The 21,106-nt window shown below is 42.9% G+C and overlaps 1 protein-coding gene across 3 annotated transcripts in view; it reads right to left on the reverse strand.

The window, feature by feature from the left end:
* Window positions 1–7,307: 7,307 nt before the first annotated feature.
* The window catches only part of FOXN3 (forkhead box N3), a 269,460-nt gene continuing 255,661 nt past the window's right edge, over window positions 7,308–21,106 (reverse strand). For all 3 annotated transcript variants that reach the window (XM_002754187.6, XM_078335590.1, XM_009006431.5), the window contains one exon: window positions 7,308–14,095. In XM_002754187.6, the coding sequence (XP_002754233.1) occupies window positions 13,537–14,095 (559 nt within the window). In that variant the 3' untranslated portion in view covers window positions 7,308–13,536. The remainder of the gene's footprint in view (window positions 14,096–21,106) is intronic.

Below are 21,106 nucleotides of genomic sequence, written 5' to 3' on the forward strand. Positions count from 1 at the left end.
AACCCAGCAGAGCAGTGATAAAGGTTCACACAGTGGTTACTACTGCAGCGAGGATGGAACTTAGAGATGCTTAAGAGGTGGAATTGATAGGGCTTGATGACAAAATGTGGGAAGAAAAGGCTAATTTATTTGAATTTCTTGGTAGAGACAGGGTTTTGCCATGTTGCCCAGGCTGGAACAAGTTTCTTGTGGAAAAGAGCCAGAGATATACAACTTGCTGGCTATGAATGAAAGAAAAATGTGGGGAGATGAATGTATCATTGCCAATTATCTGTTTAGCCAACCGAGGGCATGAAAACCACATACCTTAAATTAAAAACACCTTAAATATCCAAGTAGCAGTCCCGCACTGGGATTCAGCATAAAATACCATTGGATGCCTGCCCCTGAACAGCTCACCTCCACCAAGGGAGCCAACAGGTGGATTCAGAATCCTGATAGCCTATGATGACAGCCACCAATAGAGGCAGGACTTTGGTGGTCTGGAACGTGGGGAAAGAATGATATGACTTGGGCCTTGAAGGACTGACAGAGACTTTTCAGGAGAAGAGAGGTAGGGAGTGCATAGAGCATTCCAGGAGAGGGGAAAAAATGTGAAGAGGCCCTGAGCCACAAAAGGTTGAAGGGTTTGGTGACTGGAGTCGTTGAGGATGACTGTAGAGCAGGTGGGTCTGAGAAATGACAGAATCAGAGGTGATTTGGAAAGAGAATTCTCATGGGCCTGCAGAGAAACGTGTGGCCATTGGAGACCAGCAGCTGTGGTCAGCATCTGGACAAGAGGAAATGGCACTTGACCAGGATGGCAGCTGGAGGAGTGGAGGACAAAGGATAGTCAAAGGTGGCTTTAAGGTACACAACTGGCCAGACTGGTGCTGGGTTCCATGGAGAAGCTGACAGAGCAGGAGGGACTCAGAATGATTGAGGCTTCTTAGAAGGGTTGGTTTGGGATGAACAGGTTGGCTTCTTAGCAGCACCTTGTCAACATGAAAGAATAATGTTACATACAGTGTGTTTATGTTATTATTGTTACAAGTCCTTAGATATAGAACTTCTGCCATTGCAGTGTAAAAAAGTTAACTCAGATGTGAAATATATATCCCTCCTTCTAAATTTTCTTAGTTGCCAATTGACATTTTTACTCCCAAGGAGATTAGTTACTGCCAATAAAGATGGAACAATATAGAGTTGTTTCCCTACTAATAGATTTGATGGGCTAGATGAAATTTTTAGTCTAAGAGTAATGGTCTAGGCTGGGCATGGTGGATCATTCCTATAATTCCCGCAATCTGGGAGGCTGAAGTGGGAGGATAACTTGATGCCAGGAGTTCAAGACCAGCCTGGGCAACACTGTAAAATCCCATCTCTCCAAAAGAAGAAGAAGAAAAGCCAGGTGTGGTGGCACACACCTGTAGTCCAAGCTACTTGGGGGGGCTGAGGTGGAGAAATTGTCTATGTCCAGGGGGTCAAGGCTGTAGTGAGCTACAATCAGGCACTGCAGCACTCCAGCCAGGTGACCAGGTGACAGAGCAAGACTCTGTCTTGAACACACACACACACACACACACACACACACACACACACACACGGCAGGGGGGGCGAGAGAGAGAGAGAGAGAGAGAGTAAGGAAAGAGAAATGGCCTAATAGAAAGGCTTAAGCATCAAAAGGCATGCTTTTTGTATTACACAACTCCTGTGAATCATCATGCATGAACACATTCCCTCTTAGCTCAGAGCAGAATTTGCTGCCACGGTCCACTTTCAGGCAGAAGGCTGAACGTGATGAGCCCTTCCAGGTCTATGCAGAATGTTCAGTGAATAAGAGTTTTGGAGGAAAAGCTAGCCTGATAATCAACAGAATGCTTCCTGCATCTCTCTGCACATCCTTGTTTGCCCATGATTGTGCCAAGAGGGTTATTAAGATAAAGTAAGAGCATCCTCTACCATTCAGCTCCTCCAATCTTTTGCTCTTAGAGCAATTTTGAGAAAGGAGTGATAAAGGGGAGGTGGTGGGGAGAAAAAGCAGGAAGCAGGGCAGGGATGGGAGACAAATGTTTGTTTATAAGCCAAGAACATCAAGCATTGTGCAGAAGAAATGCCCCAGATTCTTCTTATTACAGAGCTGGTGCCAGGGGGCAAGGATTAGTTCATTAAGAAATAATCCACCCATTGAAGGGATGGCTAAGTCTGCAGATATTGAACAGTCTCTTATCCAACGTCTCATCAGCTAACAGAGGTGAGAAGAGGAGAGACTGGCAGGAGAAGAAGACAACAGCTGGATTCACCTTTGAAACCAACACACTTATGTCTAGAAAAGACCAACAACTACTGAAAAGTTTGGGGAAGGATATACCAGCTGCTGGTGAGAAGCCCATTAATCGGCACAGCTGGATTTTTGGACATGATCATGCTTGAAGAGCCAAATTTTTTTATCTGCGTCCCCAGCACCTGTCAGATTGTCACATAACAACTGATAAAAAAAAACAAGTGTGAATTGACTATGACAATGAAGGAGAGAATCTATTTTAAAACTTTCCAAACTATTTCTTTAATTTATTTATTCTTTCATGTTTTTGGACAGCCTTTTTAGTCTACTGAAGTTCTGGATGTTTTAATATATATGCCATGTTGGGCAAAGGGCCAACTATTTAAAAGTAAATAGGTGCCAGAAGTTACCAAACTCCTAATGATTTTTTAAAGGAAGACAATTATACAAATTCATTAGACTATAATTAGAGACTAAGTACATGGTAAATAGGCCAGTCCCCTAAATAGGCACGTACAGAGTGAAGAAATATTACTAGGCATTATACCGAAACTTCGAATTGTAAGCAGAAGACGATGTCCACACACTACAGATCCATGTATTAGTTTGTTTTCACACTGCTATAAAGAACTACCTGAGACTGGGTAATTCATGTAGAAAAGATGGTTCTCACAGTTCTTCAGGCCATACAGGAAGCATGGCTGGGAGGCCTCAGGAAACTTACAATCATGGCGGAAGGGCAAAGGGGAAGCAAGCACATCTTCACACAGCAGCAGGAGAGACAGAGAGGGCAAAGGGAAGTGCCACACACTTTTAAACCATCAGCTCTCATGAGAATGCACTTACTCTCATGGGAACAGCAAGGGGGAAATCTGTCCCCATGATTCAGTCACCTCCCACCAGGTCCCTCCTCCAACACTGAAATTACAATTCAACATCAGATTTGGGTGGAGACACGGAGCCAAACCATATCAATCCGTAGCCTCAATGTCACCCTCTGGGTGATCATCTTGGGTGGATTATTATAAGAATAGTTTGTAAGCTCTTGGCAAGGAAGCCAGTTCCAGCTAAGACAGAGTAAAGGAATGAATGAATTGTGGTTTCTCTCATGTAAGGGATATGCTACTCAAGATTTCATATAATACCTACATAAATCAAAGCTAATTCTCCCATAGGAATAAAGTAAAATTTATATTATTTTAATTTTTATACAAGAAGTGAAATTTTATTCCTTTTCATTGCCTTATTTCAAATGTGCATACTTTATATTAGCATACAGTGTGACTTTATTTCCTTTCTTATTAAGGAAGGCTACAGACTTAGAGCTGGAGAATGAAGATGTACTTGACAAACTTTTGATTGGATGGAGACATGTAGGCTGCATCTTCAGAAGGCCTGGTGCCTGTGTAACTAGCAGAATGATGACTGACTGACAGTGAAGGGTACTGATTGAGAAGAAAGTTGACCTACAAGGAGGGCTCCAGACTCATGCCACATAGCTCCAGCTTTGCCCTAATCAATATCCAAAAGACATTTTCAAATTCGTGATCAAATGATACCTGGAAGGAAAGCAAATGTTTTTGATGACACAGTCTGAATCCTAATACCCCCAGCCCACTGCCAATCTGAACTGACTTAAGACAATATACCAAGCCCAGGGAGATTCGACAGAGATAATGTAGTCCTACTCTGTGATTCAAAATGGATATCTGGAGAACATCAATAGCCAGGACTTAGTCGTTTTAGCCAACAGCAACTTCAATGTGAATCAGTGGTTTGGTTACAGTAATAGAAATGTAGGATCTAGAATGAGGTGGGGACAGTTTCTCATCATTGAACTGTACCTGGAATTCTGTCATCAGTTCTTCGTTCTGATTACAATTGGGAGCATGTTCAGAAGAAAGAAATAGGAGGAAGAATTTGGAATATTTATTCTGAAAAAGACTTAGAAATTATTGTTGCCTGTGCAAGATAATTTGAGTTTACATGTTTGTGGTCTTTTAGGATCGTCCAGGCACCTTCAGGTAAAAGTCTTAGGGAGCTGGATTTTGTCTTAATATAAGAACAATTAGAAGTGTCGGAATATGGTAAACACTCTGTAGGCAGGTGATGTGTTTGGGCATCTTGACACCATTGAATGGTGAACTGGGGACATTGTAGCAAGGGCTTTATAAATACAAATTCTCTCTTTTAAACTCTTAGTGAGTCAGTTACAGATGATTCTACCAAGATAAATAATAAATGGCCAGCAAACACAAAGTAATGTAATTTTGCTAGAAATTAAATTAAAATTAAAATGGCAACAAAGTACTATTTTTGTCTGCTTGCAAAAATTAAAGTAAAATCATATCCAATACTAGTGAGAGTGCCATGAAACTGGGTTTGCATTCATTGCTGTTGGCATTGGCACCTTTTAGAAAGTCCATGTATAAACAGCTACATCATCGGTATACTTCTGTTTCATTAGTCCAATAGGCAATCTACCTGAAAGACAAGTGGAAAGACTATAAATTGCCACAGGCCTGAAGATGTTCCTTGCAGTGTTACTTATAATAGAGAAATTGAAACCAATATAAACATTGAAAAGTAAGGCAACAGTGGAAGATGGTAGGACACCTACTCAACAGGATGTTATGCGTTATTTCAAAAGATAATCATTTTTCACTACAGCTATATGGAAAATGCATAGGATATGTTAAGTGTGTGTGTGTGGGGAATTGCCAGCTGTGAAATCCTACCGATATGATGATTATAATTACATACCAAACAAATGGATACGATAGTTAAGACAAAAAATTTCATCTAAGTCCAGCTCTGTGACTAGCCAGGTGTGTTATCCTGGACAAAAATTTCCCTTTGTCTCAGCTGCCTGGTACATAAAATAGGGAGTTCGGACCAATGGTCTCTAATATTCCTTCCTGTTTTACAATGTGAATAGACTGGACCCGTTGAATGAAGAAACTGAATCCTGGGGGGTTAGAAATCAGCCACTATCTTGGTTTTCAGACTTTCCCTACCAGATATATAACATGAACTTCCTCCATATTATATCTTTTTAGAAGTCAGTTTGAAATGTGTAGCAGGTGAGAAAAAGCAGAATTCCTGACCTCTCTCAAATCAGTTGCTGTATTTGAAGGAGATTTAGCCATATATACTCCAAATTACTTTATTATGGAGTAACATAAAACAACTCTCATAAAACAGTTACTGAGTCCAAAAATGCCCACGAATCATTTCAAATTAAGGTAAGACTGCTATAAGCATTATTCAGACACACTACACTAGAAAGGTTTGTTGATACAAAGGGCCACATTTAGGGCCAAATTTTTAAAAGACTCGAGTGCAAGGGAACAAACATGTATTTAATAATATTTAATTATTTTAATTTAATAATATTTAATACATGTTTGTTCCCTTGCACTCGAGTCTTTTAAAAAAATTGTCCATAGCCAGCTCACAAACCTTGGCCTTGTATTCCTATCAATGAAAAAAAAAAAAAAAGTCAAAACACATTTCTGCTGTGCATATGTAGAACCATTTAATTTGGTGATCTGGAAGTAGTGTCACTAGAACATGAACTTTTAGCTCATAAACAAAAACTTGCTAGTCCTATCAGGCTCCCGGAAATGTCCTCATCTGTTCAGAACTTTCTAGAAAGAGGGTGACTTTCTAGTTCATATTTTCATCAGGCAGTGCAGTCAAAAGATAAGGAGAAACTGCTTAGGGTCAGCAGCACCCCTCACTGGCACCCATCAAGACTCAGCTTCAAGCCCAAAGGAACCTTCCCAGTCCCTGACACCACGGGGAGAAGTTCCCTGCTGTGAGAACCCACAGGACTTTGAAGACAGTGTTGCCTGATCAGAATTCTGCAGGTGTGATCGTTTTGACAGGGCTCCCTCAGATATTCTGATCATCCACCTGGGGTCTCTCCTCCAGTCCCCTTGAAAGTCACTTATTGAAAATAGTTGTTATAGGTGCTGTTTTAAAGTGGCCCCACCTTATATTTGGCCTAAAGCACTACCCGATATGGATGATTACTTGATTCATCAGATTTAGCTCCCAATGATTTCAGCTCTTCCTCCCAATCAAGTCTCCTCGAATATTGACTTGTACCCCGGGAGGACACATCACAGCTTTGAAAGTGATTCCAACAGTGGGATCAGATATGGCAGCAACAAGGGCCAAACCTGAGATGTGTAATGGGGAGGAATTTATCAGAGTAGGCTCACCAGGACAGATGGGCCTATGACCTTAGAGTGGCACCATGACTGTAGGAGGACGGGAAACATAGCCCAAGCATTTTGGAGGACAAAGACACCAGTGCGTATGCGGGCCCAGCAGAAGGGTGGTGACAAAGGCCAACTCTACACTAAGGTTACTGTTGATGGTGAGACCTGCAGACACGGCATGCCCTTTTGAAAACAAACCCACCACAAAGGGAACCAGATACATGAGAACATCCTCTTCTACTTCTCCAGCACGGTGACTGGTGCCCTGTGATCCATTCTTTATTCCCACTCCCCTCTCTCCCATCAGCTTCGTTAGCTCCTGGGGGATGTGTGTGCGAGGGTCTGCAGTGGGCACTTAAGTGATGATGTAATAAATCCTGGCAGATGCAGGTCTTAGGGCTGGGAATGTCATCACAAGAAACCCTCAGCATCTGGGATGGGCTGGCAGGTTCCAGTCCTAAGTACAATTTCAGTTTATTGTTTGACAACTTCCAAACAAAAGGCAAGTTCCATCTAAACCGCAAGTCTTAGGGCTCATGATGGGAGGCTGGCCAGCCAGCAGCTCTCTACACCAGAGCTGGAATTCTCTTGAGATCCTGGGTAAGCCCAGCTTCCAAATGTGCATTTGTGTTTACAGAGCAGTGTGTGATTCCCACCCAAACCTAACCATGCATGAGGATGGGTACTATAAATGCAGCTGAGAACCCTCAAACCAGACTGCAAAAACTGCATGCACCTGACTGCAGGTAAGAAACAGAAATGTTACGGCCCAGCATCTGTGCAGGGAGACGCAGCATACACAACACCACGTGGTGTTTTTCTTCAATTGATGCAACTCAGTAATTTTTATTGCAACTGGAAGACAATACATCACAGAAACTTTATGATAGGTCTGGGGAAAAGTGTTATTTACAATAAATGATGAAATAGTTTGTCTTTGGCAATATGATTACATACGAAGAATGCAAAATGCAGGTATGGATGCCTTCCAAGCAACACCATCAAGTCCCTAGAGTTCGGCTGATTGCGCCTGCCTCCACATTGTTTCTTTAGGTTCACACGAACATAACTGAACATCACGTTCTTTCTCCTTTATGGTTCTCCCTTTCTATTCATGATATTGGCAGTTTCATACAGAAAATACAGAAAAAAACTTGGCTTTTGAAAAATTATTACTCTTGTAAATTAATTTGGCCATGTAGGTCTATTGGCCAGCCAAGGTCAGATGACCCTAAGCATCAATAGTAAACCTCTGGGTCTTCTGATTGCTTTATCACTTTTTTTTTTTCTGTAAAACAAAACACAACTCAGAAATGTTATAGAATCAGAGTATTAAAAAATGTACAAGTGTATATGCTTCCCAGACACACATGGATACATTTTTTCCTCCAGATTTTCACCATGGCAGTATTAGGTAGTGAGTGTGAATGACACAGCATGAATCCGGTTGCTGAATCAGCTATGAGCTCAGATGGCCTCAACACACATACTCAAGAAACGTAACTGAGAGTGTGCTCAATCTCATCTAAAAAAAAGGAGGAGAGGGGCTGGGGAACTCAGGCCACAGTCATAAAAGGATGAATACAATTTCTAGGTTTAATAGGTTCACCATATCGAAGTCTTTGAGAATCCAATATGGAATATCAATTATTTTGCAAAAGATAGAGAAAGCATTTCTCAACTTTTGCAAATGAAATAACAGTGGAAAAACACTGTTGTATATATTCCAAATAAATAGTCTTGATTCCAACGCTAACAAAACAACAGGAAGGGTACTTGTGAGCATCTCATGGTTAAGTCAGAAATGATCGTTCACACAGGTCTGATTTCAGAAGTACGACAGCAAGATGCAGCACCATAGACACATCGGTTTCGGCTGTTAAAAGATGGATCGTTTTAAAAATTGTGTTTTCCTTCCTTAATTTTTGGTCAGTGAAGCTAGCACTTGTTTGCTGAACTGTGGAAGAACTGCAAGGTCACACACATTATTCATGATAAAGCAACCGAGCTGAAGAGTCTGTGCTTAATTCAAGAATAAGCAGTAGGAGAGAGAGAAGACACAAGGCGTTAACCACCACGACCGGTGTTCTCTCAAAGGTAAAGGGGTTAACAGATGAATTCACAAAGGTAGGCAGATCTATACAGAACACTGAATGCCATGTGTAAATCCTCATGAAACTCCAGAAACGGGAACACCACACAATGTATATACTTTGATTTACACATTCCGTTACAAAGGAAAAAAAGACACCATTACAACTTTGTAACTGTGTTAACTGCAATATAAACCAAGTCCAGAGTTTGGCAGGTAACTAAAAGAGGGTTATCACTTAGGTTATATAGCAAAAGTGTTGATGTATATTATATATAGTAGTATAAATAATAAAAAAGTATTATTTAAATTAGATCACAGTGCTGCATTATGTGCATAACAGTGTTTGATATAGTATTGGTGGGCTGGGACCTACGACACTAACGACTTAACTGTCAACACTGGGAAGTCACAATCAAGAGGAAACACAGAGTTCCAATGTTTTCTTTTGGTGGCAAAAAAAAAAAAAATCCTGAAGGTGAAAGAAAAATACTTCTCTACAGAAACATAAAAATCAATTGCAACATCTGGGCAGCTGTGATCCACCAGAAAGAAATGAGTCCCAACCTGAATTAAGTTTAAAGGGAAAGAGAAATCACATGGAATTTAATCCAATCTCATCTACAAAACCTTCCCATTGACGTTACTTGTACATAACTCCAATTCCTTCTCCAAGAGCCCTTCCAGTAGAGGCGAAAGGCTCCCGCGCACAGAGTGGAGTGAGTGGAGCTTGCATCAGGAGCCCTCGCGTTGGGCAGTCCTGGCGTGGTGCAGGACTCTGGGCTGGACACAGAAGCCATCCTCCTGGTTCCTACTCTACAGAGCCCACTGCCTGGTGCTGTTCCCTCCGGCAGAAGCCTCCTTCAACACAACAACCCCTCCCAGAAGGCTCCGTGGCCAGCAAGCACTAGACACATTGAGTGCCTCTGCAAAAGAAAGCAAAGCAAAACAAAACTCCGTTCTTGGGAAAGGCCTCTGGCACATTCCTTCTTAAAAACTCCCAAGATTGAGACCTGCAACAATCATTTTGGCTATGGTTTTCTCCAACCACCAGTGAAATATGGGTTTGGTTCATTTTAGTTTCAGATAGATGGTTTCACCAAAGAACTCTTGAAAAGAATACTGATTAGAGAGGGGAAGGAAAGTAGGAGCTTATGGTAGATTATAAGGCTGGGAAAAATCTATGATGCAAACCCTTTCCACATAATACTAGATAAAGATAAAAGACAATTATAACAGGATAAAAATAACTATGTGTATATCATTTAAGAAAAAAAGAGTGAGTCTCTTTCTCTTAAATGTGTCTGAGGGCCAATAGCAAGTAATCGTAGATGTCATGGTGCTGATGTGTTCACGGTTGGTTTCCAAAGCATCTTTAAATATTGCTATAGTTCCCCGTTGCCCCCTCCCCCCACCCCGTGTGAGTATGTGAGATACTGGAATGACACATGAACTGCCACTTCTCCCAGCAGGAGAAATGAAAGCAAAAACACCACACCTCTTGACGGTGTTCAGGTGATCTGTCAGACTAATGGATACATAGGCTAGTTTGGAAGCTAAAAGAACACCTGGCATTTGGGAAGGAATTCCAAGACGAAAGTGAATGACACTTAAGCAAAATATTCTTTCACAAATAGGCTTGTGCTTAAATTCTCTACTGCTCTTGGAGGAGGGGATGAGAGAGGGTGCCTCCTGCCCCTTGGCTTGTTAAGGACACGGACAACCTCATTCTGCAATGAATTCACTAAGAACAGTCACATACACATTGATACTTTTTGTTTTTGTTCTCAACAATCAAAATACAAAGTCAAACACAATTGAGCCATTGTTTTGGTTATGCATAATGTGTATGCCTCCAAAAACAGAAGAAAAATAGGAAGAAGTACCCTCACTAAAGGTTCCCCGACAAGTCTTCCAGCAGATCCAACGAAGGGAGACTCAGGAAAATCACACTTAGAAAGCTGCCCGATGAGGTATTTATGCAAAAAGAGTGGTTCTGGAGTTAAGAACACACTTTTATAAGATATTTCTCTATTTCTCAAAGAGATCAGAAAAGTAAATCACACACATTGCATTTTATTATTTTCTAAAAGAGGCCTCTGCCCCTTTAGAAAAATGAAATGAGGGGAAACAGCCCACTGTCGGGGGAGGGGGGGGTTAATTGGAAGAAGTCCACAGCCAGAAATAGTCCTGAATGTTATTAACCTCTGCCTTTCAGGAGAGAGGTCTGAATTTTATCGCCTGGGGGGCGGGATGAAGGTGGGAGACTGAGCTGGAGGTCTTTAGGCTTGGTCAGGTGACAACACAAATCAAGGTGTCGCTCAGGCTCCATAGCTGTGGATGGCTTTTAGGGTGTCAGATGTCTGGGGAGACGGAGGGAACAGAGCACTGCAAAAAATACTTGACTCCCATCTACACCCTGAACAAAGATGCTGGAAGTATTATTCAGCTTCAGGTCATGAATTGGACCTGCTGTATAGAGATGCAGGTTTCTTCAGGTTCTCTCATCACCAACCCACCGGAAGGTAAGTGTGGGGAATGCACCAGTTAGTTCCCACTGCCTGGGCTGGTGGAGCTTCTGACACTACCTGATCCTGGCAGATGGTCTTGGCTTTGACGCTCAGCAGTCCCCTTTTTCAAAGTTAAGGTCATCTCCGTTCCCTCCCTCTCCTCACGCATTGTATCCTGAGCCACAGTAGTGGGTGTTTGTGTTTTAAAATTTCCCTCCACTTGGATGGAAGATCATATTCTTTTAGAGATTTCTCTTTGGACCGCCCCAAGAAAATTTCTTAGGCAAAGGTAACAACAGGAGTTTCTGGGCTGCATGACATCGTCTAGTTTCTAAACTCAGCTCTTACAATCTAGGTGGTCTTAATTCCAGGTTGGTCAGTGGTAGCGACAGCCGGCCCCTGCTTCCTACATGGCATTCTGGCGACAGGACGTCTGGGGCTGGCCTTTCCTACCTCGGCATCATTTCCTCCTTCATGCGAACCCCGTCTCGTCCCCTCACCCAATAAGGCCCTTTAGTATGGTTCCCCTTCTTCTGGCTAATTTGCATAATTATCACTGCCTTTTTCCTAGAACCAAATCATGGTAATGATTTTCTCAAGAAAGCGTCCCATAATTCTCTTGATTCTATCATACACACTCACTACTAAGTTTGCCCTCAAATTATTGCGTCATGTTAAACATGTACAGACAGAGAAAAGGACACACTTTTCAACAGAGAATCAGAGGGGGTCGGGGCTGGAGTGCACGCAAGCAGTACAGAGTTCAACCATCCAAGCCCTACCAGAGCGTGAAGATATTTTTATATTGCAGAGTAAGTTCCCCAACAGTCAGAATTTGTCCCTGAAGAAGGTTAAACCTTAAACACCTGCTTCAAAAAACCAAAACAAAATAACCCGAAAACAAAAACAAAAACAAAAACAAAAAAAAAAGGAAAAAAAGAAAGCAAAGAAAAAAAAAAAGAAGAAAACCGAAAGAACCTCTAAGCGTAAGGGCTTAAAAATTAGAGGCATCACCTTTTCTCTATTTTCTATATTTATATGAAAATAATTCATGCTTCATGCTAAATACATTATTTACCTTACAAGAACTTTGTTACTTTTGAATAAAAAAAGTTTGTTTTTGTGATTTTTTTTCTTTTTCTTTTTTTCTTCAAAGGAATCCATGCATTGTGGGTCAGAAATTTCTGCTGGCTACACTGGCTGAATGTGGAAATCATTGATTTTTGCAAAGATGAATCCTGATATTAATTGCAAACTCCATTTTGAGGGCAGTATAGGAGTTATTTTATCTTTTGCGCCATGTTTTACTTTTTTTTTTTTTTTTGTCCGTCAATGTGCCTTTAATCTTTTAAAAATACACCACAATACACATGGCAGGTTCTATAGCTTTCTGTTCATGGTTTTCTTTTCACTTGGATCAAATAGTTTTGATAGAAAAAGATTTATACCATTATTTCCTTTCCTTAACAGCTACTGTAATTTCCTGGACTTGGTTGCTTTTCACTTGGGCAGTTAAGAAGACACAGCTTGTTTGCTGTATCAATTTTCTCTCACTCTCCTTGTGTGTGGTATGTTGTGTGTGTGTGTTGTGGGGTGTGTGTGTGTGTGTGTGTGTGTGTGTGTGTGAGAGCACAGGGCCAACCTTCAGGCTTATGGCTTTTGGAACATTTTCTTAATTTAATAGAGAACAGAATTCAGTGATTAGCAACATCACTAAAAATTTACCCCATTTCTTCTCCATGAGTCACTGACACCCGATGTACATGAACGGTCCAACGTCCACCTCGTAAGACGTCATCGGGCTTCAGGGTTTGGAAGCACGGAGGACTGGTGGCCGGCCCTCTGTGCTCACCGTGTGACAATTCCAGCGGCTTTTCTGGCACCATCAGATGCCTGGAGCCACAGGCTTGGGTCTGCTCCTAGGGAGACGAGGGGTTCCTCCTTCTCCTCAATTGCTTTATGTGCCTTCACTCAGTGAACCCAATGGGATGGACAACCTGACATTTTAAACCTAAGGTTGGGCCTGGACGATGACTACTTTGCACAGGTGCCTTCTAGGTGCCGAATGTGTGTTCCTGCGACACTGACGTTGACGTCCCTGCGGATTCAGCCACAGGTTTCTGACAAGCTGGAGGAAGCAATGGTAATTTTGGCTTTTTCGGTTTTTGTCTTCAGATAATGAAAAGCTTTTGTAAAACAGCTGAGTGTCAATATGAGTTCTATGGCTTCAATCTCCTTTAAAAATAAAATTCTTAAGGGTCCAAAACAAAGAAGAGGGGGCAAATTAAAAAAATAAAAATAAAAGGAAAAGAAAGAAAACCAAACCAAAAACAAAACAAGAAAAAAGAAAAATAATTGCTGATATTGCCACAAATCATTAGAAATCTCCTGACATGCTGAAACCAAATGGCCGTAAGTTCAAAACAAATCAGTGACTTGTTTTTAATTTTTTGTGGTTTCCTTTTGCTCTTTCTGCCCCTTTGCCGTCCGATTGGTGATGTTATTCAAACAGGACCGGATCCCTGCTAAATGCAGGAGCGACCCCGCCGCCTCTTTCATCTCCTCATCGTCGCTCTCAGGGGGCTTTTCGGTGCGTCTCTTTTTGAGGGGCAGTGTGTCGCTGGGGACCCTTCTGGCCTTGGCGAAGTGCTGGCGCTTCTTGTGCTGGGATGCATACCCGCTGTCCCCCAGAGCATCCTTGGGCTCCTTCTGGCTGTGCTTCCTGTCGTCCTCTTCAGTGTCGCTGTGGCTCTCGTGGCTCCGGAAGCTCCCCTCGCTGCCCTCGCTGCCCTCCTGGCTCCCCTTGGTGGCAAACTCATAGTGGTCGTCAGCCGAGGAGGAGGAGGAGGAGGAGATGGAGTCGCTGGTGGGCGAGGTGCTCCGCACATTGGAGGACTTGGCACTGCTGTAGTTGTGATCCTCCTTGGGGTCTCCGCTGACCACGGGGGAGCCACACGACGGCTCGCTCTCAGTCCGCATCCGGCAGCTGGTGATGCCGTTCCTGCAGAGCGAGGACAGTGGGGAAGGACGGGAGACAAAGAGGGGACACAGTCAGACCTCCTCAGACGGGGGCACCCGGCAGCCCACCTGCATTCCAACATCAGCCCCTTTGCATTCAATGGAGCCACTCGCAGACCGTGGGGCAACAGGTGGCTCTGCTTTGAAGGCAAGGTTCTAAATCCTGACACCTCGGTCTCCCCTGCTTATCTCCTATCATTGGCAGTTTCACTCCATTTGTGTGGCTGAGACATCAAAACAACAGTCTTCTCAAGTGACAGCGGTGGAGGCTCCATCTCTTACATTAAACCATAAAAATCAAGCTGTGCTCGGTTCGTGTCCCCGCCAACACCATGGAGTCAGCCACCGCCAGACGATGTTGGCTGGGTACTTCAGAGAAAAAAGCCTGCTCTTGTCTGAAGCTGCTACATTAAGAGGCTTTTGTCAGAAGACTAAACCAGTGTTCAGCAAAGATACCTGCCATGTGGTGACAGCTACTCACTCACACATTCCCTCCCTTGTTCATGCAATCTACAAATATTCACTGAGCGCCTAATAGAAATGCAATGACCTTAGGGAGGGTCCTGGGGGAGGGACACCGGGTTGGATCGGATATAGACACCACCACAGCAATGCAGCAGCCGAACAGAAAGGCAAGTCAGGGTCACATCACAGACGGGAGAGCAATAAGCTATGATTTCCCGAACTCAACACCTACCAGGTGCTCTGCTAAGTCTGCACAGAGGACTGTGTTTAACTCCGTGAAGTAGATATTAGCATCCCTATTTTACAGTGTCTTGAAGTGAAGCTTGGAGAGGTTCAGTGATTTACTTAAAGTCACACAGCTAATCACTTGCAGAGGAGGGTCTGGAATCAAAGTGTGACTCTCAAACTTGAGGTCTTAGCTACATCACCAGACCCCACTCCTTTGTGATTTCCTTATAACCAGGTCCCTGATATTCATGCCTATCAAGCCTCTGCAGCGCTCATCGCACCTCTGATAATTTCTTCGTGCCTTTACGTCTGAGTGATGCACTTATTTCCCTTGTGCTTCCTTATTGGCAAAGAGGGAATAGTAACTACACCTGCTCCCCGTGGCTGCTGGGCTGTGGACACGAGTTAATGCCTGCAGGTGCCTGGACCAGTGCTTGGCCCGAGAGCAATGGCTGTGAAGCTTTTCTTGGTTAGGGCCCACGCTCCTCGGGTCTGGGAGGCAGCTGCCTGACTGGTAGTACCTGGCACCCAGCCTTCAGAGGAATTAATACTCGCAGGAGAGAAGAGTCACTTATAGCTGATGGGACGAAGGGTAGATACCAGGGAACGTTCTGTGGAAGACATGGCATCTGACTTCGGATACAGGGCTGAAGATTTGGCAGGGATGAGAACTGTTCTATTGCGCCACACTGGTCCAGTTTCCTGTAAGCTCATCTACCTTGTGATCCATTTCTAAGCGTTCTGGGGAACATGACCATACTTTTCCTATGTAGGTGACCCCAACTGTAAGTACTCTTACTTTCCCTCCATAGAGGGCACTCCATACCATCATCATGAACTGCGTAGTGATGATGTCCATTCATGTGTCCCATTACAGAGCTGGATCCACAAGACAGGGTGTGGTTACTGCTAGATCCCCAGTAGCTATCATTGTGCCAGTACAGTGGACACAAAAGATACAATGAGAAGTGCAGCAGCAGGTGGATTCTGTGGCCGTGAGTACGAAGCTTGGGAAGTGACTGTGGGTCTCCAACACCATGACTCACTGGGCACTGTCTGAGGAAACAGCACTGGTAGAAGGGCTGTGGTGTCAGGACCACCAATGAGATAACAGTAGTGATAATCTCTACCCTGGCTTTTCTCCTGTCACCCTCATGGGCCTTGAGGCTCAGGCTGACTTCAGTTGTGTCCCATATAGAAAATGAAAGGAGAAAAGAAAGAGTCCCAGATGAAAGGGTGTGGTAGGGAGCGAGGTGAAGGAGTAACTCTCCTGGGGGTCCCAGGGCCAGTGGCACTCTGCTAAATTTAGACTGGGGGAGAGACTCCATACCATTGTGTCCACCAGCAAAACGCATGAGGGTCATTATCAAAACTCAGCCTTTGTTAGATGTCCAAGAGCCTCACGATGAACCTCAGCACTTATAATGTATGCATTTGTAGACTGAAGTCCCAGTGAGTCCCAGAAGGGTCCCAGCTTGTGTCCTGTGCTCTGTGATCCCAGGTGCACACCACCTCCCCCAAATCCTTACGGACAGAGCCTGGCTTGCAAGCTACCCACACCTGTGCTCATATCTGAGCAGGCCGTTTTACTTCCTGAAGGCTCAACTTCCTCATCTGCCTTATGGGGCCGTGTGACGATTAAATGGACCATCCTGAGCACAGAGGAAGGCTCTCTGCGGTGCCTGATCATGATGACTTGCCGTCCGAATCCTGTGACTTCCTGCTGCTGTGACTTGTTCACTCTGAGCAATCTTGTTTTCTCTTTCTATTCTGGGCCGGGAGGCATATGGGAACCCAGCACCAAGTCAGAGGAAACAGGTCCTTCCAGAGGAGTTCCTCAAGGGCCTTTGCCTGTGAACACAGCCACTGAGCTCTGGGGTCCGGCCTCCTCCATATCTGTTTTCTGCAGACTTCCTATTTCTTGGCTGTGTCTTGGGTGCATAAAGACGGCTGAGATAAGATTACTTTGAGGTGTTACCAAATATGAAACTTGGTAAATGTAATTAATCATACAGCCAGCTATTAATAGTTATTAAAGCAAATGAAAATGAAAGTCTCCTAGGGTTTTCTTGATCTTTGTCATTTGAGGGAACTACTGTAAAATACAAAAATAATTCACCCACTGAACATCAAAAAGTTTCATAGTAAATCTAAGTATACTTGAATGAGTAAAGGGGGCTATGTTTAGCTTTTAATAAATCAGTTCAGTTCTGAATGCTTCTTTTAAAAAAATAACTTGGGGCTTACAACTCACGTCACTACCAGTTAAGCAGAACGTGATCCCCCTCTGAACACAGAGAAGGGGAGAATCATGAGTGAGAAATGAAGCAAGTGCTCCCTAGTGCTGATTCCTGGTGAATCTAGGTAAAGAATCTATACTATTCATTGTGATTTTCTTTCCCTTTTTCCATAAGTTTTAATATTTTTTTTAAATACACAGTTTTAGGGAGGGGGAGAACTACACTCGAACCAAAGCAGTGATGTTCATCTGAAGCTCCACACTATCACAAGAGGAGTGGCTTCCAGCCTGAGGTGTCTCTCTCTTTCTCAAACAGGGACATTAGCAGCATTAAAGAAGTGCTAAAATACATGGTGGATCCAAATGGAAACCTTCTTCTTACAGAAATCCCATGGATTAAAGGGAGAGTAGAAAAAAGAATGATTCAACAGCCCTCGATGTGATGTTGTGTGGGGCAGAGTCTCTGGTACCACCTAGAATCACGCTGCATGCCAACAGAGGGTCCATGGCCCACCTCTTAGAACACCAGCCTACCCCCACCCATTTCACAGAAATACAAGCTCAGAGAGCCTCATGGTTGTGGAGTGAGGTGGCCTAGACAGTCTCAAATATGCTTCAAGCAGGAATTTTGAATATCTCCCTGTCACTCCCGAAGAAGGAAGTTTACTGTGATGAAGACAGAAAACTAATACATCCACCGACGGTATTTCTGGATGTAAACAGGTAGACAGACATAACTTCGGGGAGTGAGAATTAAAACATAAACGTCTCTCCTTCTTCATTTGATGAAATTAGCCTTCCCTGAGATTTTAGCATGGGTTTATATAATCCATAGATTACACACAAAACTCAGAGAAAGTGACAAGCTCCTCCAATTATTAATAACTTGGTGCAATGTTATTCACAATGGTGCAAGGCAGCTGCACTGACTTGGTGTCAAATGCTTCCCACCACAGAGGTCACCATTATAGGGGGACAAATGCTTACAAGAAACTAGCCATTCTGAACATGCTGGAAGGTGAGTTTCTAGCCACTTTCTTAAAAATCATTCATTAAAATGAACATGTGATACATCTGAAATGCCTGCAATTTTTCAGTTTTAGCCAAATTTATGTGTAATGATATCACAATTAGCATAAATTAGCATACACCAGAGCCACCTGATTTTAAACGTTTAAAGCACGTGGCTCAGCAAAATCATGTACTGTTCATCTCAAATAAAACCTGGTATTCATTCTCCTGTCAAATAGTTGGAAAACATCAAACTTTTAGTGAGAAATCACACGAGTTCAGACCCAGAATGAGCAATGCTTGCAACTAAAAAGTCAAGGTATAGGTTTACGACATGGCCATCTGCTGGTTTTTGTTTGTTTGCTTAACCAATTAATCAGGTTTTCCACTACAGTATAATGAGCATGCGTCATCTCTGCCTCTTACCTGGTGCACTAGGGGTCTCTCTGGAACTAATGGCTCTAAATCTAGAGGATATCATGTAGGGGAGTTGTCCTCCCCAGGGATTTACTGAAGAACTTTGATCTTTTGCCAAATGTGAAAAGCAGATGGAATTAATGGGGTTGTAGAAGCAGGGGACTGGAGCAAGTTCAAAGCTTCTTTTGAAAATCAACAGCAAGCAGACATGGAAGAGAAGAGATGACCAGAGACTTCCACTTCCAGCCAGGAGGCAGAAGAGACATGTGGAAGGTACTCTTCTGACTATAATACACAAGATCCTGGATGAAGTACAGTAACTTTTTTTTTTTTGGAGAAGGAGTCTTGCTCTGTCACCCAGGCTAGAGTGCAGTGGTGTGCAATCTCAGCTCTCTGCAGCCTTTGCCCTCTGGGTTCCAGTGATTCTCCTGCCTCAGCCTCTTGGGTAGCTGGGATTACAGGCATACACCACCACGCCCTGCTAATTTTTGTGTTTTTAATAGAGATGGGGTTTCACCATGTTGGCCAGGCTGGTCTCAAACTCCTGACCTCAGGTGATCCGCCCCCTTTGGCCTCCCAAAGTGCTGGGATTACAGGCGTGAGCCACTGCACCCGGCCAGTGACATATTTTAAAGACATTGCTGAGTTCACTAGAAAATAAGGGATATTCAGAGACCCACACAGACATACATGCAAATAAAATACTTAAAAATAACCTGCGGTGTGAGCAATAAGGCAACTAGGCAACCAAGAAAGCCCAGGTTTCTCTACAACAAACGTCTGTGCTCGCAGTGGAACGAGAACCCAAACTCACTCAGTGGGAGGTGGGAAGGGAACAGCAGGAAGATTGATTCTGGCTGCTCCTGGTTACCGTGGATCCTCTAAGAGCGTTAAAGTGGCCTCAGGTATACTGGTTCCCCAGGCTCCCAACCAAGGTTTTAAAAGCAAATCCTGTCTGGAAGAACATACTTTAAACCCAAGCCACAAGAGATTTCCATGGATAAGATTTCAAGAGCATAGGTTCGTAAAAAACAAAAACAAACATTAAACACAATAGGAATAAGCCACCATAAGAAGAGATAACAGGACAAAGAAATGACAGAATCTGATCAGCAAAGACTACAAATGTTGAAATAATTAGTTACAAAATGTAAAGTTAGCATGTTTAAAGAAATAAAGCAGGGAAGTAGAAAATATTAGGAAGATCAGACTATATTGGAAAGCACTAAACAGAACTTCTAGAGATAAAACCTATATAGAGTCTTTGAAATTAAAAACATCAATGCAAAGCATGCTGGCTCATACCTGTAATCCCAGCTACTCAAGAGGCTGAGGCAGATGAACTGCTTGTGCCCAAGAGATCAGGACTAGCCTGGGCAACACAGAGAGACCCTGCCTCAAAAACAAATTAATTAGGTAACAAGAGCAAAACTCCGCCTCAAAAATAAATAAATAAATAAATAAGTTAATTTACACTGAAGGTGCTCCTAAAAAACCCAATGTAACTGAAGAGAAAAGTTAGTGAACTGTTAGACGGACCTGAAGATACCATATAAAATGCAGCAGAAAGAGATGGAGATAGAGAACATGGAAGAAAGCCTGGATGAGACGGAACACAGAAAGAAGAACCAATGTAAATCTAACTAGAGTTCCAGTGAAAAGAAAAAATGGGGAGGATTCAAACACTTGAATAGAAAATGGCTAGAACTTTCTAGTTTCGATGACAGTACTAATCTTCAGATTCAGAAAGCCAACAAGTCCCACACGGGGTAAAGAAAATAAAGTCTGTACTTAGACACATCACAGTCACACTTTACAGCACACACACAAAAAAAGACAAAAAGAAGATTTTGAAGAAGTAGAAAGAAAATGTATCACCTGAAGTACTGATTAAGATAAAACAAGTGAAGCAGAAGAAAGTGGAACAGTATTCTCAAGAGAGAAAATAACTGTCAATCTAGAATTTTACATCCAGTAACACTATCTTCTAAGGACAAGGGCAAAACATAACTTTTCAGGCAAAAATTCAGGGCTCTAACTACAAATAAACCCTCACCATAGGAACTTCTTAAGAATGTATTTCAGGAAAAAGAAAAATGATCCAAAATGGAAGATCTGAGATGTAAGAAGAAATGATCAGTAAAGAAAATGTCCACTGGGTGCTGTAGCTCACACCTGTAATCCCGAGGCAAGTGGATCTCTAGAGCCCAGGTGTTCCAAGACCAGCCTGGGTAACATGGCAAAACCCCACCTCTACTAAAAATACAAAGAATTAGCTGAACATGGTAGTGTGTGCTTGTAGTCCCACCTACTCGGAAGGCTGAGGTGGTAGGAACATCTGAGACTGGGAGGTTGAGGCTGCAGTGAGCTGTACTCGTGCCACTGCACTCCAGCCTGGGCAATAGGAGCGAGACCCTATCTCAAAAAAGACAGGAAAATGTGGGCAGGTATTGATTGTGCAATACAATAATAATAATGACTAAGTGGTTTCAAAAAAAAAAAAAAAGAACAAAAGTACTGAAAGTACTGGACAAATGTAGCATATCAATTGGGAGGTGGACAGAACTGAGGTTAAAGCATTCCCAGAGCCCTGTATTGATCAGGAGGTTAAAGCTATTGATTAACTTTAAACAG

Source organism: Callithrix jacchus, chromosome 8, assembly GCF_049354715.1.
Source record: "Callithrix jacchus isolate 240 chromosome 8, calJac240_pri, whole genome shotgun sequence".
Classification (NCBI taxonomy): Eukaryota; Metazoa; Chordata; class Mammalia; order Primates; family Cebidae; genus Callithrix; species Callithrix jacchus.